Raw genomic sequence first — 25,225 nt, forward strand, 5'->3', positions numbered from 1 at the left:
AGTAAACATCTTTGTGTACTAATTTTTGACCAAATCGCTGCCCATTTCTAAGGTTTACATTCTTAAAAATCAATTTCTGTGTGCACTGTTATTTATGCACCCCACAATTTCCTTTTGGATTTGCTTTTTTTTTGCTCAAATACATCGTTTACTAATTCTTTCAGTAAGAATCTACGGGGGGAAGTGGTAATGCCCTCTTAATGTTTGCATATCAGAAATATTATTTTACCCTAATTTTCAGTGATAGTTCAGCTAGATCATGTATTTTAGGTTGACGGTTATCTTCCTTCGTTACTTGGAAATGCCCCATTGTCTTTTGGCATCTAACCTTGCTGATAAAAATCTGCTGATAATCTAATTATCATTATTTAGTAAATATTTGTCTTGTTGTTCTGAGATAGATTTTGAGATTTTCCTTTTTAACCTTTATTTTCAACAGTTTCAATATAAGTTGTCTGGTGTGAGTTTATTTTTATTTACTAGGTTTATCATTCAATGTGTATTCACATTCTGAGGACTCATGTGTTTCTTCATTTCTGGAAATTCTCAACCATTATCTCTTCAAGTTTTGTTTATTCCCTATTTTTTCTGTTCTTTTTGTTTGGAATTGGTATAGGCATATGTTGTAGACTTTTAATAACAGCTACCATATTTCTTCTTTTTCATATATGTTATCTCAGTGTGTCTCTGTGTTGTGTGGCTTGCTGTGAAATTATCTGCCCTATTTCCATTTGCTAATTACTTCCAACTGTGGCCAGTCAAAAGTTATTTCTTGCATTGGTATTGTTTTAATGATTATACATTGGGTAAAGGTGGTCAAAAGGTACAAATTTCCAGTGATAAAATAAATAAGTCCTGGGGATGTAATGTACAGCATGGTGACTATAGTTAACAATACTGTATTGTATATTTGAAAGTTGCTAAGAGAGTAGATCTTAAAAGTTCTCATCACAAGAAAAAAAAATTGTAACTATGTGTGGTGATGGATGTTAACTAGACTTATTGTGGTGATCATTTTGCAATATATCAAATCGTTGTGTTGTACACCTGAAACTAATATAACATTATATGTCAATTATATCTCATTAATAAAAAAAGATTGTACATTTTATTTTAAGGATTTCCAATAGGTTCTTGTTACATCTACCAGTTTCTGTTTTATTTCTGCCTGTTTTTAAATAATTGATTATTCTTTTTCTTTTTTGATGAGGAAGATCAGCCCTGAGCTAACATCTGTTGCCAATCTTCCTCTTTTTGCTTGAGGAAGATTGGTCTTGAGCTAACATCTGTGCCAGTCTTCCTCTATTTTGTATGTGGGTCGCTGCCACAACATGCCTTGATGAGTGGTGTATGTCCATGCCGGGGATCTGAACCTGTGAACCCAGGCAGCCGAAGCGGAGTGTGCCAAGCTTAACCACTGCACCATCAGGCCGTCCCCTGATTATTATTTTTAAAAGGATGTTATTATTCTTTTATCATTGTAAGGATCGTAAGCATACTTATTTTAGCATTATATATGTTATATATATAATGTAATTATAGTATTCTAATTATTAAATTTTAAATTTATAAATTTATTTAAATAGATAATACATTTATATGGTTCAAAACTCAAAAAGTACAAAGTGTAGGGCCGGCCTCGTGGCTTGGCAGTTGAGTGCACGCACTCCGCTACTGGAGGCCCCGGTTCGGATCCAGGCGTGCACCGACGCGCCATTTGTCCAGTCATGCTGAGGCGGCGTCCCACATACAGCAACTAGAAGGATGTGCAACTATGACATACAACTATCTCCTGGGGCTTTGGGGAGAAAAAGGGAAAGAAAAAAAGGTACAAAGTGTGTTCAATGAAGTCTCCTTCTCGTTCCATCCATAGCCACCCATTTCCTCTTCCTGGAGGCAAATGAATTACAAATTTCCTTCCAAAAATAAGCTACACATATTTAAACAAATACAAACATACTTATTTTAGAGCTATTTTCACTTAGCCCCATTATTTTTATTTCATCATTTTATTCCCTGAGTATTGATTTTTGTCTTAGTCGATTCGGCCTGGTATAACAAAAATCCTGTGGACTGAGTGGCTTATAAACAACAGAAATTTATTTCTCACAGTTTTGGAGACTGAAAGTCTGAGATTGGGGTGCCAGCATGGTCAGGTTCTGGTGAAGGCCCTCTTCTGGTTTGCAAACTGCCAACTTCTTATTGTACCATCACACGGCAGAGAGAGAAAGAGAGGAAGCAAGTTCTCTCATGACTTTTATAAGGGCACTAATCCTATTTTAACCCTAAATATCTCATCTGATCCTAATTACCTCCCAAAGGTTCCACCTCCGAATACCATCACATTGGGGGGAGTAGGGTTTTCATATATGAATTTGGGGGGACACAAACATTCAGTCCATAATAATTTTATAACAATCTCTTTTGGTGTTAGTTTTCCTCATGAGTTTTGGAACTAAAGTTTTCAGGCTTATGTGAATAAGAGTCTCTCTCTGTCTAAATTCTAACTTCCCCTTCTCCGGTGGCTTTGTGCTTGCATCAGACTGGCCTCTCAGGACAGTAGCTCAGGATCAACATCTTGCACTGGTGGCCTGTGACTCCTTTTCTCTGGAAATATTGGGACTATTAGAGCTTGCATGATGGAGCAATGGGTGACTTGGGACAGGTCCAGGCTATAAAGTTGGGTTTACTTCCTCCAAGCTCCCTGGATATGAGCCACTCATAAGCCTTAGGCCCTGCAGCACCTTGCGGCTCTTTCAGCCTCTTTTAATGGGCTGGGAAGTCCATCCCCAGCCCCTGGTATCAACTAGTGAGACGGACTCTTGCCTCCCAACCCCTCTTAATGCCTCCTGCTGACCCTCTTGCCTCAGGCTTGGGAGCCCTGCAAGACCTCAGGCTCTGCATTATCTTACAGAAAGAGGATTATCGTATATGTGAGCATTTTTAGAATTCTTTTTATTACTTATGGTGACACTGCTATGCATTGGGAGTGGTGGCCTGGGGAGAGAGGTGCTAAAAGCCAGAAAACACAGCATCGTTTTCACTGGAAGTCAACATTCTTGTTTTACAGATGAGGAAATTGATCTTTAGAGAGATTAGGTGATCTTTCTCCAGATAGACACTGAGGAGGATGAGAACTCTTGGCTAAGAATTTCTATAGCCATTGCTGGAGCAATAACCTCAGAGGTCCTCTTCATATAGCTACAGGAAGAGTCATGCATTAAGTGGATATAGGTCAGCTTTTAGGAAGTTCCAGAAAGGGCTCTATTTAGAAACGAAAGATTAAAATTGGAACCCTTGTACACTGCTAGTCGAAATGTAAAATGGCGCAGTTGTGTGGAAGCCAGTTTGGCAGTTCCTCAGAAAGATAAATGTAGGGGCTGGCCCTGACTAGTGGTTAAGTTGGGCATGATCTTGAACTTGCGGGGCCCAGGTTCACAGATTTGGATCCAGGATTTGGACCTACACTACTCATTAGCCATGCTGTGGCAGCAACCCACATACAAAGTAGAGGAAGATTGGCAACAGATGTTAGCTCAGGGCAAATATTCCTCAGCAAAAAAAAGATAAACATAGAATTACCACGTGACCCAGCAGTTCCACTCCTAGGTATATACACAAAAGAATTGAAAACAAGGACTCAGATACTTGTGTGGCAATGTTTATTGCACCATTAATCACAAAACCAAAAGGTGGAAACAAAACAAGTGTCCAGCAACAGATGAATGGATAAACTAAATGTGGAATATCCATATAAAGGAATACTATTCATCCATAAAAAGAGATGAAGTTCTGATACATGCTACAACATGGATGAATCATGAAAACGTTATGCTAAGTGAAATAAGCCAGACACAAAAGGACAAATATTATATGATTCAACTTATAGGAAATATCTGAATTAGGCAAATTCATAGAGACAGAAAGTAGATTAGAGGTTACCAGGGATTAGGGGGAGGGGAAATGGAGAGTTATGGCTTAATGAGTCCAGAGTTTCTATATGAGATGATGAAAAAGTTTTGGACATAGATAGTGTTGATGGTTGCATAAGATTGTGAATGTAATTAATACCAGTGAATGGTACACTTAAAAATGGTTAAAATGGGAAATTTTATATGTATATTTTACTACAATTTTTTAAAAGTTTTAAAAAATAGTACTAGAAGAGAATGCATTTGTGACATATAGAGCAAGATTTCTCAATTCAAACATAAAAAGCATCACAATAAATAAATATAAAATAAATCCAACTACATTAAAATAAAGGACTTCTGTTATCATTAAAAAAAAAAGCGGGAGATTAAGAAGAGGAATTAACACTCTGCAGAACAATGTGATGTCCTAGAAATAGAGAATTTTTTTTCCTTCTTGTGGGTTTAGACGGTCTCAACTCTGAGAAAGAATGAATGTCCTTTGAAAGATGTGTGTGTACACGGTTAGCTCAATATTTGGACAATGAGGAGACGAAGTTTGCATGCCTGTCTTCCCGCATGCTGCGTCCTGGGCTCTCTTTGAGCTCCCCTCAAGTGTTACCCCAGCCTGAATGACCCAGACCTGGAGAAATGTCCTGCTGGATATGGCTGTGGATCCCACATTGAAACCAAACCTGTGGGAAGGGGCCAAGGTTTCCTGAAAGGTGCATAAAGATTGGCCATAATTATCTCCCTGACGCCCCACTTCTGAGATGTACAAGCACAGACGTGTTGCTTAATTTCTATCTGCCTCAGTTTCTCCATCTCTAAGATGGGCATCATGAGAGTACCTACCTCATAAGATTTTGATGAGGATTAAATTACTTAGGTATGGAAAGCACCTAGAAGTACTTGGCACATAGAAAGCACTTAATAAATGGTAGTTATCGATATTAGTTATCTGTGTGTTTGAGGTAAAGGACACCTGAGGGGAAGGAAATCAGATCAGGACCAGGGTGTGCCAGTGAGGGGAACCTCTGTGAATGGTGGAACTCCTTGGATTATGAACAGCTCTAAATATACCGTGCTGCACTGTAGTTTTTCTCGATTACCTATAACACTTCATTAAACTGAAATTCCTGCACAGTCTGGTCTAAGTCAGGGATGTTATGGAGAATAAAGTGTCAGGACAGTGAAGTGGGGCCTGCCCCACATCAATCTCTCTGCTCCCAGCCCAGGAGAAAGCAGCACCCCCTCTCATGGGGTTCGTGTCAGAGTTCCAGGAGTGAAGGCAAGAGGGTCCGCAGGGGAGCCAGCAGCCTGCCGCCTGCCAAGGGGCCCATGATATTCAGGGGCATAGGAGAAGACCTCAGTGGTCCCAGATTCACTAGAAGAAACTGTTGGAAGGGGAAGGAATGGAGTGGGGAGCAGATGTTGGGTTAGCTGGGAAACATTTTCTCCAAGTTTCTTCTGCATTCCTACCTGCTTGGCCATGTGAGCTCACAGAGCACTTAAGATCAAAACTCAGCCCAGGACAAGTGTTCTGGTCTTCTCTGTGCAATGAATGAAAAGTGATTATTGGCAACGCCTACTTTCATGCGAACTCACCAGGGCATTTGAGAACTACGGAAGGACTGGTGGTGTGGATTCCGTTAGGATCTCGCCCTTCTCCTTCTCCTCCCCTCCCGCCATCCCAAGTTAGAGTAGTTTGTCGGTCAAACCATCAGGTAGAACATTTCAAAGATCTTAACACAAAAACAACTACCAGCGCATTTTGTTTCCAGGTGCAGGTTTATTTCCAGGTCAAAATCTATTTGTAGAAGTCACAGGACTGTGACAGATGCCGCTCAGCAGAAAGCCCACGAGAATAGCACAGATGGGTGGGACTCAGCTGCCCCAGCCTCCCTGGTGACTGGGGGAGGACAAGCAGAGCAGATCCAGCATGAGTCTTTGGGGGGACAGGAGAGCCCAGGGTCAAGGGGAAAATAACACAGACACTGTATGGGGGGCTTTCAGTGAGGTGGGAAGACACCATGCCATTAGAATGGAGACCCTAGGGTCCCTCCCCTTGCCCATACCATTTGTTAGAAAGTTTGCCCACTGTGTCCCCAACAGCAAAGCACAGATACAATTTTACCAGCAGGAACACAAACACCCTAAAAGCAAAAAGGCAAAGCAGTCTGGGGATTATGGGTTGATTTTCAGCCCGAGACACAAAGCCAGCTCAGACTTCTGAATTTTTCCATCCTTGTTCACATCGCAGTGACGCAGAAGAATCTCCCGGAACTTATCAAGGTCCACCCCGCTGATGCTGGGCTGAGGACAAGAAAAATAACATGTCAGTAGGCGAGCCAATGGCAGTCCCACTCTTTAATGCCACCCCCCTCTCTGCCCCATGCTCACTAAGCTTAGGGGACATCCTGCCTTCTGAGAAAGCCTCCGTGGAGACAGGCCATGGGGGAGTGATTCTATCTCCTCATCCCGCCAAATGTTGCCAAGAATAAGTTTTCTGCCAACAGGTTTATTTCTCAGCATGGCTCTTCAGGCCAAAGAACTTCTATTCCCCCATCACTTCTCTGTAGTTCTTACAGAAAGCTTTCCTTTTTTAGCAACCGTAATAAAGATATTTTGCCTTAGAGCAAAGATTGTCAGCACGAATTCTGTCTTGCTACACTGATGAGAGAAGACACATTTTATTATCTTCCCGTGGGAGGTTTTTGTGCCTCTCGTTTTTAAAAGAGTTAAAATGAATGCAAATCTAACTAAAACATTACATTGCTGAGCTAGGGACGTAGTATTTATTCCAGGAGATATTTTAGAGGCTAGGAAGGAATTGTGATACATGTCAGCTAGGAAAATATTTTTAAACTCAGAGGCCTGCAAAAGTGAGCAATGCTTGAACTAAGTGATTCTCCATAGGTTACTTCATTTAATCCTCACAATAACATTGGGAGCTAAATGATTACCGCTCATTTACAAAGTAGAAAACAGAGGCTCAGAGAGAGCTGAAACATCTTGCCAAGCTAGAAAGTTGAGACAGCATTTTTGATTCCAATCTTCTGTCTCCAATTAAGGGCTCGTTTCCCCAGTTCACACTGTTCTCATGGAGAAAGGGCTGTCCCAATGAAGCTGTATGAATGGTGATGAATGTAAATTAAAAAGTCAATATCCAGAGAGAAAGGAACCCAACAAATCAGATTTCCAAACCCCTTGATTACTGGACTACAGTTATGAGTGAGCCGAGGAGGCAGCTGTCTGCAGGGTTTGATTTTAGGAGGCTGAGAAGCGCTCCCCATCACCCAACCCCACCCCAAGGTTTCCCCACTTCCAAAGAAATCTCTAAAAAACCTTCAAGAGGAAACAAAATGTTTCATTCTTCAGCTAAACAGCCATATTAAGATAAGTTAATTTGCACTGTCCCACATGTAAGTGACTGACACCAAATCTATCCCTGATAGCAGGATTTACCAGAGAGAAGGAGAGAGAACAACAGGAGCTGGGAGCCCAATGGCAGAGCATGAAGAATAAACACGGAAGTGGGGCAGGGTTCCGGGAGACAGCAGGAGGTCAAAGCGTGTGGGGCCAGAAGCTAAGCTTGGCCAAATTCACTCCTCTGTCGAGGGTCCCTGAAGGATTGGAGTAAGAGGCTGAGAGGTAACACATTGACAATAGGTTCTCTTTGTTGGGGTACACAAAGGACAGCCCCCTGGGTTTCACTGCCAAGCAGGTATAGGTGTGTCCCAAGGAAATATGGCCTAGAGGTCCTGAAAACAGCAAGCCACACTCTGTGGTTCTGTATTAGAAGCTCATTTGTTATACAGTTACAAAGTGGGGATGCTTGGTTTTCAGCATCCTCAACCACTTTTGCTACATTTTTTCTCCAGTTAGTGGCACCCTGCTCCAAGATCCTCCTAGCAGATTCCCACTCTTAGAAAAGACTCAAGTGGTAGTCATTTACACATTAGCATAAATTAATTTCTCAGTGTATTTACCTCATTCAAGCTATTCTAAGCTTTTTTTCCTAATTTGTTGACTGCTAAAAGAATAATTTCCTTCAAGTGGTGGAAATATTTTTGGTGTGTGAATGTGTGTGTAGGAGGGTGAGTATGAATGTGGGTGTGTATAAGGGAAGTTTATTCAGACCTTTTGAGTTGTGTTTTTAATGCTCAACAACTCACTAGGAATCAGGAGAACTGAATACCACTGCTCAAAAATGCGTGAATCACAGAAGACAAATCCCCTGAAACTACTGAGGGCCTCAGTTTGGTTTTTTTTGTTGTTGTTTTTAATTTTTTGTTTATTGCAATAACATTGGTTTATAACATTGTATAAATTTCAGGTGTACATCATTATACTTCTATTTCTGCATAGATTACATCATGTTCACCACCCAAATACTAATTACAACCCATCACCACACACATGTGCCGAATTATCCCTTTCACCCTCCTCCCTCCCCCCTCCCCCTCTGGTAACCACCAATCCAATCTCTGTCTCTGTGTGTTTGTTTATTGTTGTTATTATCTACTACTTAATGAAGGAAATCGTACGGTATTTGACCTTCTCCCTCTGACTTATTTCATTTTGCATAATACCCTCAATGTCCATCCGTGTTGTCACAAATGGCTGGATTTCATCATTTCTTATGGCTGAGTAGTATTCCATTGTGTATATATACCACATCTTCTTTATCCATTCGTCCCTTGATGGGCACTTAGGTTGCTTCCAAGTCTTGGCTATTGTGAATAACGCTGCAATGAACACAGGGGTGCATGTATCTTTACGCATCGGTGTTTTCAAGTTCTTTGGATAAATACCCAGCAGTGGAATAGCTGGATCATATGGTAGTTCTATCCTTGATTTTTTGAGGAATCTCCGTACTGTTTTCCATAGTGGCTGCACCAGTTTGCACTCACACCAGCAGTGTATGAGAGTTCCATTCTCTCCACATCCTCTCCAACACATGTTGTTTCCTGTCTTGTTAATTATAGGCATTCTGACGGGTGTGAGGTGATATCTCATTGTAGTTTTGATTTGCATTTCCCTGATAGTTAATGATTTTGAACATCTTTTCATGTGTCTGTTGGCCATCTGTATATCTTCTTTGGAGAAATGTCTGTTCAGGTCTTTTGCCCATTTTTTAATTGGGTTGGTAGTTTTTTTGTTGTTGAGGTGCATGCGTTCTTTATATATTTTGGAGATTAAGCCCTTATCAGATGTATGGTTTGCAAATATCTTCTCCCAATTTTTAGGCTGTCTTTTCGTTTTGTTGATGATTTCCTTTGCTGTGCAGAAGCTTTTTAGTTTGACGTAGTCCCATTTGTTTATTTTTTCTATTGTTTCTCTTGCCTGGTCACACATGGTGCTTGAAAATATGTTGCTAAGACTGATGTCGAAGAGCGTGCTGCTTATGTTTTCTTCTAGAAGTTTCATAGTTTCAGGTCTTACATTCAAGTCTTTAATCCATTTGGAGTTAATTGTTGTGTATGGTGTAAGGTAAGGGTCTACTTTCATTTTTTTGCATGTGGCTATCCAGTTTTCCCAACACCATTTGTTGAAGAGACTTTCTTTTCTCCATTGTATGTTCTTGGCTCCTTTGTCAAAGATTAGCTGTCCATAGATGTGTGGGTAGAGGGCCTCAGTTTTAATAACAAGTCATCAATATAAGTGCACGCAGGTTCCCAATCTAAGACCTCTACACATATTAATTCTAATCTAAGATGAGGGTGTATCTACTATCACCTTTAATTTACAAATGAGGAAACTAAAACACAGAGGGTCAATTAACCTGCCCACTGTCACACAGCTGGTACGTGTCAGAACCAGGATACAAACTCAGGCAGGCAGACCCCAGAGCATCACTACACTGTATCATAGCCTTTCATGTAAAAGTGCATTTTTTTCTCATCCATCGCATGCAAAAGTGTGAGAGTGGATCTGGGATAATCGGCTTTCTGGGTAGTGAGGGGAGCACAGGTGGGGTTAGTGGAAACAACATTGAAGAAGGAAATAGGGAAGCACACACTGCTCTTTCTTCAAAAGTTTGCTAAAATTTGACAGTGGGTGCCAGGCATTTTAAAGTGTGCAAACTCCTTGATTTAGTAATTCTATTCCTGGGACAAGGCCAAAAACAGAGAAAGGTTTATGCACAAAGATACTCATTACAATATTATCGTGATTCACAAACATGGGAAACAATATAAATTACTAGCAATAGGGAATGTTTAGGTAAATTATGATCTAACTACAGGTGAAATATATAGTCACTAAAACGATGACTGTTATTGGAAAATGCTTGTCCAGTATAATCTGAACTATATGCGAAATATACACAGAAATGAAGTCAGTTAACAGTAGGTCTATTTGAGTGTAGAGATTATGCTTCTGGGGTTTTTTCTACTTTCAAATTTCTCTATGATTATGTGTCATTTTTAAAATTTAAAAAATGAAAAGAAATAATAAAATTTGTGCTAAGAGCTTGTAGCTCTTTCAAGGGGCATATATTAGATTCAATCCTTTAGGTTAAGTGTTGTCCCCTCTTGCCAACCAGCTTCTTGTCAACAACAGAGAGAAGCAGATGGGGTATCTAGCAGGGAAAAGAAAGAATTTGGGGGAGACCTGTGGGCAGAAACTCTCATCATCTCCAGGTATACATCATGGTCATCTACAGCATCCCATTTATTTGCCTTCCAACATTATTGTTCACATTTCTACTTCTTCTCAGTGGGTGCTGGGAATCTTGAATGTCTTGCCTTTCCACTTTCTAGTTGAGGCTGTAGATTCTTATGTTGATTTTCTTGCTGTGCTGAGTGAGCTACAGGCTCTTAAAAAGTCTTGTGCAGAAATTATTGTGTCTGCTCCCTCAGGGACTTGCCACCTCATCAATCTGACAGAGGACAGCCTTGGGTACCATTTTCCAAAGGTTAGGGAAAGGGATATTCTGGTAACCAAATAATCTTGTTAATACAAATTGTAGTAACAATTAACAATTATATTGCAACATACATGGTTGTACAAGAATTAAATGGCTATAAAATAAGCTTACTTCAGGGTTATTATTGCACACATCAGCTATCCTGACCAGGACTGTACGCTTAGAAACTGGACCAGCTCCCTGCTGATCCCATGGTATGTTCTCATAGTTGCTTTTAAAGTAAATTCCAGATATTGATTTGTTTACTTGTCCCATGCCCCTTTTTTATGAAATGAAAATAAAGAAAAAAGTCACAGGAAATGACTCTAGTTTGTGAAGCCAAGAGATGTCAAATTCACCCAATGGTCATCTCTTGAATACATCCTTCAAATTATATGGTGACTATTTTCTTAAACAAACTGGAAGACTAGGAAAGATCCAGTGAAGGTATGCACCTGCAATTATTTGGCTTTACAGGAAAACATTAATAATTAGCTACTGTGTACCTACTTTTTAACTCAACAAATAAGCCCCCTATAAACTATTTTTGTATTACTGGCCACAGTCTGACTCAGTCCTTAGAACCAGCTTCTCAAATTGTCTGGTCCTTATATCAAGAGGTGCCTTTTTTTGCCCCAGCAGCCCCACAGAAATAGAGGGGCAAGGACAAAAGTGGGGGGGATCCTCTGGTTTCCCAGGGAGGTGTGTGAATCTGTCAAAGAATGAGGCAGACTCCTGCTCCCAACTCATGTTTTTGGATGGTGTAGAATTTTTCCCTTCTCTTTAATTTTCTCTGGAAAAATGTCTTCTCTACTCTGTTGTTGATTTAGGCTTTACTTCCATCATGTCCCATTAACATTTAGAAGCCAGTACCAAACTCAGCGACAGTGAAAGGCAATTGAAAGGCTCTGTACGGAGCTGAAGCCCCGGGCTTTGCACTCAAGCAATCAACAGCCCCAGCTCCACTGCACAGAAGAAGCCACGCAGCTCTGAAAAGCAGGCTCACCATCCCATTTATTCTATCTAAAGCAAATTAAAACTCAATTTGACAAGGCCTTCTGCTGTGCAGCTTTAGTGTCCTATGTAGATAATTGCTCACTTTCTATTACAGAAGTCATTCTGGCGTTAAATAGATAGTGAGTAAAACGGGATTTCCCTTAGCAATCAATGTAAAAGGCAATACCTCATCAACACCCATCAACTATTCTGACTGTGAAGATGTTTGTGAAATCTCCAACAGGAGCAACATGTGAAGGGGACAAAGAAGAGGCAAGGGACCAGTTGGGATGGGAATAACAAGAGTTAAGAGTCAAAGAAGACACCTCAGTCATGCTGATTAGACATCAGAAAAAATCTCATCCACGCCTGCTCATTTGCATATGTGAAATTCCTGGAGATTCATGCAAAAATCGATATCTGGGCATTTTTCTGCTGCAAAACTCCTTGGTTTTAATCAGATTTTCATAAAGGTCTGGGACTCCAAAAACAGTTAATAATTACTACTCTGATTTCTTGCCATCTGGGCCAATCAGGACACAATCATCATGTCCTGTACAAACCTCAAAAAGTCCCTAAGGACATGAAATTACTAAATTCAATGTCTACACAGTTCCAGAGAAAAACTCCTAGAGAGGAATTGGAAAGTATCGTTTAACTGGATCATGCAGCCAGTCGATACAGTTCATCAGGATCTCGAAGGAGATTGCTTTTTTAAACATTGTTTACCCTACATAAAACTGTTCTGTGATGTAGATATAATATAAATTGCATCAGTCCCAACCACAGCAATGCTTTGATAGATAAAATAGCCATCTTAGGCTAGGTGTGAAAGCAGCCCCTTGGTAAATAAAATTAGTATCCCAAATATGGGATTTATTACATGAAATTAAATTAAAAATTTTAGTTATTCTAACAAGCAAGTCCAGGGGAGAAGGGCTTTCCGTAATCAAAAATTAAAGCAGGAAGATACACAGTGGCACTGTGCTTCTTTGGTAACATAGACGACTTTTAAATGATGGTAACAAGAAGCTCCTATGGGGGCTTCAGTTAACTGAAACTACAAATGCTCTTAAAAGAGAAAGGGACATGTATTGGGTTCACAGAAGTTCAAAGTTTGGTAAGTAGACTACATCCCTAGATTTTCTCTCCAGTGTTAATCCTCAGCCCTACTGATTCCCAAAAGTAAACAATGGAATCAATCAAAATGGCAGCCCCAATCCATGATGGAAATAATATATACAGCCTCGTGAAGTCACCTGGACAAGCTCCATCATGTCTTTGACAAACCCATCCACTTCTGGGCCTTCTAGGGCTCCAGTTTTACTCTGAAAGATAAAAGATTCAATCAACCAAATATCATTTTCTTAAGTCAAAAGTCTAAAGAATAAATTAGGCAAATAAACCAAATCAGCATTCTTTTGTGACTGCAAACAGGTTCAGAAATGACATGTTCCAACTTACATTCTCTATGCAGGATGTGGATGTTCCACATAAATTAAACGAATTCATTGTAAATAACTCCCCCCATGTTGTCAAATGGGAAGCAGTAGTTTTGCGTTCCTTGGCTCCTACAAATTGCATTAACTTAACGTATACTGACTTTATTTGCTTCCCAAATACCAGGCTTCGGTTCAAACAAGTATTAATTGCACATCATATCGACCCTTTGAAGGATAGGTTGACATTTTTTGATTTTCCTTTATGACTTAGCGATGACTTGATGATTATTAAAATATATATTTTAAATTAAGAGAGACTAGATTAAGTGAGCATATTAGAATTATTATATGGTCTATACATAAAGACCTTTTTTCTACCCATTTTATAAGAATGCCTGTAAAATGCAAGACATATTAAAATATCTAGGCTCCTTCTCTAAAGTTCTAGTTACGACAACCCATCCATTCTCTTGAAGGTTTCTTAATCCTGAAACTTTAACACATCATTATAAAAATCCATTCCCTTAGTGTATTTGCCAAACACTAATATAGTACTTGCTACATGCCAGAAAGTCTTTAAGAGCTTTACAAACATGAGTTCATTTAATTCTCGTAACAACCCGAGGAGGTAGGTATTATTATTATCCTCACCACCCCAATTTTACAGATAAAGAAAACAAGGTACAGAGAGGTTAAGGAATTTGCACAAGGTCACATGTCTAATAAACCATGATTCAAACCCGGGTAATTGGTCACAAAGGCCACACAGTTAAACACTTTGCTATGCTGCCTCTTCCAAGTGATTGTTTTTTCTGCTCGGCATATGACACACAGATATCCAGTCTGGTTAGTTTCAGGATTCTTATGACCTTTCCAAACTTTCTCCTTGTTTTTCTTCCTTCTTAAATTATCTTACCTTGTCCTCAAGAAATTCAATCTCTTTGCCATACTTTGTTCTTTAGAATTATTATTTTTTATCCTCTAAAGAAGGACCAAATAATTAGTCCTACAAGAGAAGTAGTTTTTATACCAAATAGGTCTCACCATGCCCCTATTTAGGTTGGATGCATTTTTTTATTTGATTGTTTGCTTTTGTTTTTTGAGCATACTATTATAGTTAGAGACCAAGAAGGAGAAACTTTCTCTTAGTTTTGATCCAAGAAGCAAAAAAAAAACCACTGTGATTTTATTCTCTTCTCAACCATAAATACTGCTTTTTCCATTTTTACTTAGTTCTCAAAGTTACATAGAGAAATTGAGGGTACTTTGACCTAGCAACACACATGTGGGATTGCTATTCACCATATAAGTTTAGGATCTTTGGGTAGGATGATCCCACATAGAGGCTTAACAAGCTTCCTACCTAAAGATAACCAACACGACAAAGAGGCACACTTACAACATCGTAGTGAGCAAAGATTTTCTCAAAGTCCCTCTTTCTTTCTTCAGCAGAACAAGCCTGTGTGTGGAGAAAACAGTATGTCAGTCTATCAGTGTGAAACTTTAGTGGTGCGATTCTTCCAGGGCCTTAGACAACTTTTATAAATTTTGAGTCAATGACTCTTAACCCCTTGATTCCAACACTGAGCCTTGTCAGTCTCTGGATAAGTTAAAGGCAAGACAAGTAGGTGCCTTTTTTTCTTCCCTCCCTCTCAAGTTTATAAAGAAACATGAATGACATAAACCCATCAGAGAAATGTCACTACTTACATCCATTTTAAATTGAAGAAGGAAATTTTCCTGAAGAGCCAGAATCCTAAGTGGAAAAAAAAAAAAAACTAATCCACATGATGATGTGTCAGCTTGATTACAAGCCAATTCATAAATCTGGTGTGAGAAAAGGGCAGGCAATTTCCAAATTATTCTGCAGAATAGGATAAGTGCTTGAAAAATAGAAATTTATACATTATAAAAACAAATTGAGAAATTAATTGGGAAAGACTTTCATAGGGATTAGTAGTCACCATAGAGAGACTTCAAAAAATTCATCTTGGTGGAAAATAACACAGTAAGAGCTTATGAAAATGCTCTCCTCTATGAAAGCAATAAGAAAATTGGACAAAAAATGGTCAAAATAATGTTTTTCAGAACTCTGGAAATTAACCAAAGGCTTACAGAAGTCTGGGGAGTGTATATTTTGGAAAATGACTAAATCTTGGTAAGAATAGTGGACTTCATGGCATTTTAACTTGCTCCATCAGTCCACCCTCCCCATCCCCATGTTATCCTTGAAAACCAAGAGCCCACAATCCCAGGGAAAACCAGTAGCCTAACAGCTACTGTAAAGCAGAACAGCATAGGAGCTCTTTCAAAGCTCCCTCAAAGCTCTCAAAATTCCCAGAGAAAGGCCCGTATTTGACCTCTTTGCTGGTTCCCTAGAAGACTCCACTTGCAAGGATGTCTCTATTTGACCTGATTTTGAACTCACCCAGTGGAAAAACCATTTGTCAAAAACAGCTAGAGCCAACTGTTTAAGATCACAGCTGACCAAAGTGGTAGATAAGAGTTCGGGTAAATAATAAGCTAACCAAAAAGCTTAAAAGGAAAAGCTGGGGAATAAGATGTCGATAGGGGCTTTTATAAGTGCCAGCGTATTTCTGGGAATCCTGAAAGCCACACACATGCATAGGGCTACATCCATGTCCAGGGCTGTGTGCATGCTCAGGAAAGACCTGAGAAGGCTCTAAGCTTTCATCTCTGGCTTATCTTCATGATCAGTGCAAGCAGGAACTGAAGGCTAAGGCAGAGTTGCAAACTGCCTGGTTGAACGTTGAAGATATGCCCCAACACGTACAGAAAGCCCCTCAGCAAATCCTGGGAGACTTATTGATTCCAGGCATTTAAGAAAATCTCTGTTCAATCACTAACTAACCGTTAAGCTAACCAAGCAGAGACTTGAGTGTGCACACATGACAAAGATACAGACTTCACAGAATTGGTTCAGAAAAGTCACTAAAAAAAAATTTACTAATAACAGCAAATGTGACCTATAAAGATAACTAAGGTAGTTCTTCAGGCTGAATTGAAAAGACACTAGACAGTAGCTTGAATCCACATGAAGAAATAAAGAACACCAGTAGAGGTAGCTACATATGTAAATATGAAAGACAGTATAAATGTGTCTTTTATCTGTAGCTTTTTTTCCTGACTTAAAAAACAATTGCACAAAGCAATAATTAAAAATCCATGTTGATGTAATTTGTGTAACAATAACAGCACAAAGGAGAGAGGAGGGATTATAACTATAGAAGCGAAGTTTTTGTATAATATTGAAATTAAGTTGGCATTAATCCAAATTAGATTGTTATAAGCTAAGGTGTTCATTGTAATCCCTCAATCAACCACTAAATTAATAACTTAAAAAACACGTAAAAGAAATAAGAAAAGAATTAAAATAGTACACTGGACAATATCTATTTAACATAAAGGAAGTAGTAATGGAAGAATAGAGGAACAGAAAGACATAAGACATGGAGAGGAGAAAGAGCAAAATGGCAGACATAAATCCTACCTTATCAGTAATTATATTAAATATATGTGGATTAAACACTCCATTAAAAGCAGAGATTGGCAGAACAGAAAGAAAGAAGTAAAACAACCTCTATTTGTAGGTGACATAATCTTGTATACAGAAAATATTACAATATATACGTATATTGAATCACTGTTATTCACCTGAAACTAATATAATGTTATGTCAATTATATTTCAATTAAAAAAGAAAATAAAACCTGAGGAATACATCAAAAAACTATTAGAGCTACAGCCATAAAAAAAGACAAAATCATCCCATTTACAACAACATGGATGGACCTGGAGGGTATTATGTTAAGTGAAATGAGCCAGAGAGAGAAAGACAAACAGTGCGTGATTTCACTCATATGTGAAAGATAAACCAACACACGGACAGATAGAACTGCTTGGTGGTTACAAGGGGCTGGGGGGATGGGGGGTGGACACAAAAGGTGGAGGGATGCACTTGTATGGTGACTGACAAACAATAATGTACAACAAAAATTTCACAATAAAAAATAAAAGAAATATTAAAAAAATACTATTAGAGCTAATAAATGAATCCAACAAGGTTGCAGGATACAAGATCAATATGAAAAATTCAATTGTATTTCTATACATTAGAATGACCAATTCAAAAAAGAAATTAAGAATACCATTTCATTTACAATATCATCAAAAAGAATAAAATACCTAGGAATAAATATGACAAAAGAGATGTAAGACTTGTAGACTGAAAACTACAAAGCAATGTTGAAAGAAATCAAAGAAGACCTACATAAATTCAAAGACATCCCATGTTCATGAATATCGAATAGAATAGAAAACTCAATATTGTTAAGATGTCAGTACTTCTCAGATTGATCTACAGATTCAATACAATCCCTATCAAAATCCCAGTTGCCTTTTTTGCAGAAATTGATAATCTGATCCTAAAATTCATGTGGAAATGCAAGGAACTCAGAATAGCTATAACTGTATTGAAAAAGAAGAACAAATTATTGAAATCATTCCTGATTTAAAGACTTACTACAAAGCTACAGTAATTAAGACAAGGTAGATTGTACAAGTTATGATGTGGTACTGTCGTAAGGATAGATATGTAGATTAATGGAATAGAATTGCTAGTCTAGAGATAAACCCATACATTTATGGTCAATTGATTTTCAACAAGGGTGCCAAGAGCATTTAATGGAGAAAGAATAGTCTTTTCAAGAAATGGTGTTGGGACAAGTGGATATTCACATACAGAAGAATGAAATTTGACCCCTACCTCACACCATATATAAAAATAAACACAAAATGTATCAAAGACCTAAAAATAAAAACTGAAACTATAAAACTCTTAGAAGGAAATGTAAGGGTAAATCTTCATTAGCTTCGATTTTGGCAGTGGTTTCCTAAATGTAACACCTAAAACACAAGCAACCAAAACAAAATGAGATAAAATGAAGTTCATCAAAATCAAAAACTTTTGTGCTTCAAAGGACACAATCAAGAAAGTAAAAAGACTACCTACAAAATGGGGGGAAAACGGCTACCTGCAAAATGGGAGGAAAATGTTTGTTAATCATATATCTGATGAGGGTCTAATATCTAGTATATATAAAAATGCTAGATAACAATAAAAGGGCAATTAACCTAATTTTAAAATAGGCAAAGGATCTGGATAGACATTTCTTCAAAAAAGATATACAAATGGCCAATAAGCACATGAAAATATGCTCAAAACTATGTTATTAGGGAAATGCAAATCAAAACCACAGTGAGGCACATGCCTTCTAGGATGTGTAAAATCAAAATGATGCCAACAATAATAAGTGCTGGTTAGGATGTAGAGAAATTGAAGTTCTCAGACATTGTTAGTGGGAATGTAAAATGATGCAGCTACTTTGGAAAAGAGTTTAGCAGTTCCTCAGAAAATTAAGCGTAGAATTACCATATGAAATAAAAATTTTTCTTCTAAGTATATAACACCAAGAGAATCGAATATATATGTTCTCACAAAAACACGTATGGAAATGTCCATAGCAGCATTATTCGTAATAGCTAAAAAGTAAAAACAACCCAAGTGATCATCAACTGATGAATGGATTAACAAAATGTAATATATACATAAATGAAATATTATTCAGCTATAAAAAGGAATGAAGTATAGATACATAATAAAACGTGGATAAACCTTGAAAACATTGTGTTAAGTGAAATAAGCAGACACAAAAGGCCACATAGTATACTATTCCATGTATATGAAATGCCCAGAATAGGCAAATCTATAGAAGCAGAAAGTAGATGATTAGTGGTTGCCGGGGGCTGGCAAGAGAGGAGAGGAGAGAGTGATTCCTAATGGGTATGGGGTATCTTTCTGGAATAATGAAAATGTTCTGGAATTAAGTAGTGGTAATGGTTGAACAACCTTATGAATATACTAAAATATACTGAATTGTACACTTTAAATGGGTAAATTTTTGGTATATAAATTATACTTAATAAAAAATTTGATCTTGTTTTTGTTTTGGAAAGCAAATGTATTCCTCTTTTCTGTATAATTATAATTGTACTTCAATGGAATACAGTCAGTTTCAAAAGACCAAATCATTGGGTTCATGTTTTATCCATAATCATGGATAGATAGAGAGAAAGGTAGAAAAAAGTATCATACAACAATTTGGAAAATTTTGCTCTTCTGGATGCCCAGGGTAGAGAGAATTAATCTGAGCCAAGTAGAGGGTAGAACATCCTGGGATACTGTCCTTATCTAGTTGTTGGCACCAAGCAGTCTAACCACATTGCCAGTCAGAGGACGTGTACTTGAGAGGTGCTTGTATGTGGAGTAATAGGGCTGCGTTTCACAGCCAGGAGCAGAGAGAGAAGATTCCCATTATAAATGTTTTAAGACCTTATTGTCATTGTGTTAGTTTCCCATTGCTGCTGTAACAAATTACCACATACTTAGTGGCTTAAAATAACATAAATTAATATCTTACAGTACTGGAAGTTAGAAATCTGAAATGGATCTCACTGGGCTAACATCAAGGTGTTGACAGGGCTGCATTCCTTCTGGAGGCTCTAGGAGAGAATCAGTTTCCTTGCCTTTTCCTTGCCTGCTTTCTTTGGCTCATGGCCCCTTCCTCCACTTCAAAGCCAGCAATGTAACATCTTCAAATCTCTCTGTGACTCTGATCTTCTGCCTCCTTCTTCTACATTTAAAGGACCCTTCTTATTACATTGGACCTACCTGGACCTATCCAGAATAATCTCTTTATTTTAAGGTCTATTAATTAGCAACCTTCATTCTATCTGCAACCTTGATTCATCTTTGCCATGTAAATAAAATATTGACTGGTTCTGGGAATTAGGACATGGATATCTTTATTCTGCCTACTCCAGTTATCTTTTTTTTTGTAATTTTTTTTTTTTTTTTTTGTCTGGGAAAGATTCACCCTGAGCTAACTAATCTGTTGCCAATCTTCCTCTCCCTCTTTTTTTCCCTCTCCAAAGCCACAGTACATAGTTGTATATTCTAGTTGTAGGTCCTTCTAGTTCTTCTGTGTGAGCTGCTGCCACAGCATGGCTACTGACAGACAAGTGGTGTGCTTCTGAACCCGGGCCACAGAAGCGGAGCACACCGAACTTTAACCACTAGGCCATCAGGGCTGGCTCTCCAGTTGTCATTTTCTTTTTTTTTTTTTTTTATAATTTTATTTATTTATTTTCCCCGAAAGCCCCAGTAGATAGTTGTATGTCATAGCTGCACGTCCTTCTAGTTGCTGTATGGGGGACTCGGCCTCAGCATGGCCAGAGAAGCAGTGCGACGGTGCACGCCCGGGATCCAAACCCGAGCCGCCAGCAGTGGAGCGTGCTCACTTAACCACTAAGCCATGGGGCCGGCCCTGTCATTTTCATATTCCATATCAAATTGGTTTTGAAATAATGTAGTAACTCTTTTCCTGCTTTGCATCTCTGTTCAGTGCTACTTTAACTCCTTCTTTAGTCCACAACTATTCACTGAATCCTCCCATGTACATAACACTCCACTGCTTGAGAAGTTATTCCAGCGATTAAGGCATATAGGTAGGACCATGGTAGGGAGTGTTTGGATATCTGCAGAGGGGCTTTTTGGTTATCACAGTGATAGAGGGGATATGACTGGCATTTTGTAGATGGGGGCCAGGGATGCTAGATGTCCTGCATTGCATGCAAATTTCCGCAGAACAAAGAATATTCCCATGTCTTATCTGACTTTCCAAATGTCCAGTGGATCATTCATGTATGTAAAAACCCTGCTTATGATTATTTCAGCTTAGAATTGAATTCCTATTTACATAAAAATCCAAGGAATTTTTTTCAAGATGTATGTAATTTACTAATTATGTAAATTTTTCACGTAGTATACTGAGCTGTGTAAATTGAGGGATGATTGTACTTTGTTTCATTTGGAACTCTACTAAGACTTATTTATAATTTTATAAAATTATATCAACAGCAACTGAGTTCCTCACACACGAGTTGCCTAAAGGCCACACTTGTATCACTCAACGTTTGAGCTGCCATATGCACGGTAATTCTACACTAAGGTGCAAGCAACTGACCACTTCATTATGTCTTCACCTACACACTGAAATACATGTTATTTTATTATTAACTACTTTTCTTTGATGTCTCCTTTCTGTATTATAGTTTGTGCATTATATTAACTATTTTAGCATTATGTATATAGGTAGGTTATATTGTCTATGGGTTTTATTTCAGGAGTAAACAGAGTGTTGGGACTGATACAGTAGAAAGCAACTTACTGATAGTGGACACTCCAGCCTCTAGAGGGCAGTCAACACTCCTTGACTCTCACTACCTCTGAGGAGTACAAAACTGAGTCAGGGTACCAGGTGTGTGGGTGCAGCAATGAGATTAAAAACTCTTCTTTTCATCCAGATTGCCATCTTTTGAGTAAATCTTTTAGGTGCTTCGGGTCTTCTTGTTAGGAATGGCTCTCTCACACAGCTCTCTGAGTAGCTAGAACTCACCTCCACTTGAGAGGAACACTTGCCTTGATTGGCTAAACCAACTGTGAGAACTGTGAGTGGGACCCAGAGGATGGAGGCAAGACTGCAGGGCTGAGATCCCTTCTGTCCTAAGCCTTTGGGAGAAACACTCTTGTCCCACTCTAGTCTGGCTGGTCTCTCAGTGCCTCTTCTCTATCAAAATGGCCAAAATTAGGATAAAGACCCTGGAGAAAGTAGCCCAGGACAACACACAGGCTGCCTCACAGTTCCTATGAGGCCTAGAATAGGAGACTATGTAGAGTGTTGGGGTCAATGTCCTGGTCACTAATGAGGAGAAATTCTTCATGGTGTGTCCCCTTTTTGCAGATCCCCTTCAAGAACTGGCAGAGCTAGCTGTCAAGAGAGGAGGTGGCTGGTACAGGATTTGGTGATTCTGAACTCAGGTTAATATCTGCTAAAAGACAAAACTAACATCTGCTTGTGACATTGCCAAGTTAACTCCCTGTTATTGAAAATTCATCCTCAGTCCTTGGGCTTCCTGACTCCCAGCTATACCTGCTTCTGCCCTTCAGCCTGTAACTGTCCCCTCTCTATCACTGTCCAGTCTACAATTGCCACCCAGCCTGATCCTGAGGTGGCTAGTATTATAGCTGCTCCCCCATAAGGGTTATATCCCTGCATTCTGGATCCAATGATTTCAACTCTGTCCATCTGTTCAAAATATCTTTTTTCTTTATATGGACAAGCAAAGGTTGTTTGGGGGTCAGCTAGCCTTGATAAAACATGCTGACATGCCCATCATGTGTCATAACACCAGACTCACAGACAGCATTTTTGCGGATCCTGGGGCACTTCTGCTGTCATCTTCTCCTCCACCAAGCCTTTGGGTGCTTGGTGCCCCATGGAGGATACACCAACACTCAAAAGACCAGAGAGGGCAGCAGGAGTCAGGCTCAGTTGTCCTCTGTCCTGGACTAACTGCTTAGCATTCTCAGAGCCAGTCAATGGGATTTGGGACTTTTTCTGTCATAGGGTCCTTGTGTGAGTGTATGAATGTCTGGACTTTGAGGGCAAGGCTGGCCCATGACCCATCTATAAAATTTTATGAAAGTTTTGTGCACTGCACATTTTGGGGGGAAGAGCTTTCATTATCTTCACAAAGTGATCTGTTACCTCAAAAGAGTCAAAAGCACTGCAGTTTATCTCTAAGATATGCCTATCCTTCAGGCTTTCAGGTGAGACTGGATCTCTGCCTTTCAAAAAGAAGTGTGTGCTGTCATCAAACCCCTAGGAAGGTGTTTCTGAATCTATGACACCATTTCCAGGCTGCTTACCTGGCCAAGTCATTAAGATCCAACCGGCCATCTTTATTTTTGTCAAAGATCTTCATCTGAAATGCAGAAAGAGAAATGATTGTAAGAAATACTTGTAACAGGAATTCATTTTGAAAGTTATTAAAGCACATTTCTCTTTTGCCCTTCTGGTTACACGTCTGTCTAAATAGGCTAAGGATGACTCATAGACTACTCCCTCTGGAGGATAGAAGAAATATCATCTTTCCGTGAAGGCAAAAGTAGTAAAGTAGATATCATAGGGGAAAGCCAGTCCTCTCTAGGCCTCACAGGATTGTAGGAAGAAAAAGAAGGAAAGATAGAGATAGAAGAGTAAAGTAGGCAGAAAGAGTGACCTAACTCTGCTGGAAAGGGGATCTCAGAGGGAGAAGAGCATTAGTTCAGGAAGGACAACACCGAGCGGAGAGAGTTGCTGTGGGTTAGCTTTCCCAGGACACTCTGAGCACCCAAGGGTTTGGATGCTGAGTTAATGGCCAATGAACCTCCCATGGGGCTAGCTGTGACAGCATGTGATGATGCTGGAACAGAGGGTAGGAGTGGATCACTGAGCCAGCAAACTGGAAGGAGGATGTGGCAGAGAATTAGTGGTCTGCTTCAAGCAAGAGTTAAAGGATGGCTGCTGGATTAGTCTATACTTCCTGATGGACTGGCGATGGACTGGCAAAAGCTAAGAGTATGGATTCTGAGTTTATCACAGACCTCAACCATGAATACCAAGGTAGCAGCAACTGAGTGATCAAGAGGCATCACCCTGGAGACCAGTCAGAGCGTTGTGCCCAAGGACCTCGACTCTTCCCCTCCACCATGAGGTCCTATAGGCCACTTTCCTGTCCTTACCCACCTTGATGTCATTTTTGTAGAAGAGTTTTGGTTGGATGAAGATGACTAAGAAATCTACGAGGCTGAGCTTTTCCTTTTTAGAGATACTTAGCCTTACTCAAAGAGGCTATTTAAATTATTCTGATTCATGATAAGAGGTTCTGTCTTAATAGAGAGCTAGATTATCTTGAGCTTTAAGCAAGTAGTAACTCCATTTGAAAGACCCATCTCCATTGCTGTGCAACCTTAATCAAAGGGAAAAAAAGCCCTTCACTGAAAATTATCTTGGGGAAGAACTGAACATCAGTGTGGTAAATTATTCTTCTACCCATTAGCAAATGGGCTATGGGGTTCACTTAAGAATCAGAATCAGAAAAAACAATTACTTGCTTAATTTTCCCACCCCTGTGTGTGTACACGTGGGTGAATAATACACACATTCCCTTGTATCTGCTCTTCAAGTTTACTAGGACCTCTGTGACTATAAGAAATATGCATAATGAAGGAAGCTTGGGACATGCCTATTGCACTAGACCAGAAATCAGACATTGTTTGGCATTAGGCAAGTCATATTATCCCTTTGGGTGCAGCTTTTTCAGCTATATTATGTCCATGATTTAAAACCTTCCTTATCAGAAGAACCCTACTTTCAAATGAAATTTTGTGTGGTGCTTGAATATATAAAACAAAGAAATGGAGCTACACCAGTAGCGGGTGGGAATGGGCTGGAGCCTAATCCTCTAGGCTCCCTCTGACTCCTGAAGTATTGCCTCTGAACCCAAGGGTTTCTTGGAACCCTACGATTTGATAACCACTGACTAAATGAGGCCCTAGATCGCATCTCGGTTGAAAGTTAAACAATGACTTCATGACTTGTCAAAGTGGTTGAAAGGGAATAAGAGTGATGCTGAGCCCTTTTCCTGGTAAAGTCAGCAAACAGAGTCCTTCAGAGCAGGTTCCAGTGTGGCTGATGGGAGAACTGGGTTCTTGGGGGTCCAGGGATCTCAGTGGCATCTGCCCTTGCACTTCTCCACCGAGTAGCTGATGGTCAGCATCTTCTCAAGGGATGCTGTTTGGCTACTAAACAGTGGTATTCAGAACACCCAGTTAGGTAACACCCACACACCACAACACGGTATCTTATGCAAGTTCACTGCAATCCGCACAAGAGTATCTTCCACCAAAAGCCATTTTGAAACAGTAAATTAATAGCTGGTCACTAATCCAATTATATGAATTTACCAGGGTTTTTCCCTCCCAAAATTTGATTATGAAA

General features: G+C 39.3%; 1 protein-coding gene across 1 annotated transcript in view; it reads right to left on the reverse strand.

Moving 5' to 3' along the window:
* Nucleotides 1–6,098: 6,098 nt before the first annotated feature.
* The window catches only part of SCGN (secretagogin, EF-hand calcium binding protein), a 37,793-nt gene continuing 18,666 nt past the window's right edge, over nucleotides 6,099–25,225 (reverse strand). Inside the window, exons 7-11 of the mRNA XM_058555130.1 lie at nucleotides 23,113–23,168; nucleotides 14,973–15,018; nucleotides 14,662–14,721; nucleotides 13,080–13,148; nucleotides 6,099–6,227 (exon numbers count right to left, since the gene is read on the reverse strand). Coding sequence (XP_058411113.1) covers nucleotides 6,099–6,227; nucleotides 13,080–13,148; nucleotides 14,662–14,721; nucleotides 14,973–15,018; nucleotides 23,113–23,168 — 360 coding nt within the window. The remainder of the gene's footprint in view (nucleotides 6,228–13,079; nucleotides 13,149–14,661; nucleotides 14,722–14,972; nucleotides 15,019–23,112; nucleotides 23,169–25,225) is intronic.

The sequence above is a fragment of the Diceros bicornis genome, chromosome 14 (genome assembly GCF_020826845.1).
Source record: "Diceros bicornis minor isolate mBicDic1 chromosome 14, mDicBic1.mat.cur, whole genome shotgun sequence".
Taxonomy (NCBI): domain Eukaryota; kingdom Metazoa; phylum Chordata; class Mammalia; order Perissodactyla; family Rhinocerotidae; genus Diceros; species Diceros bicornis.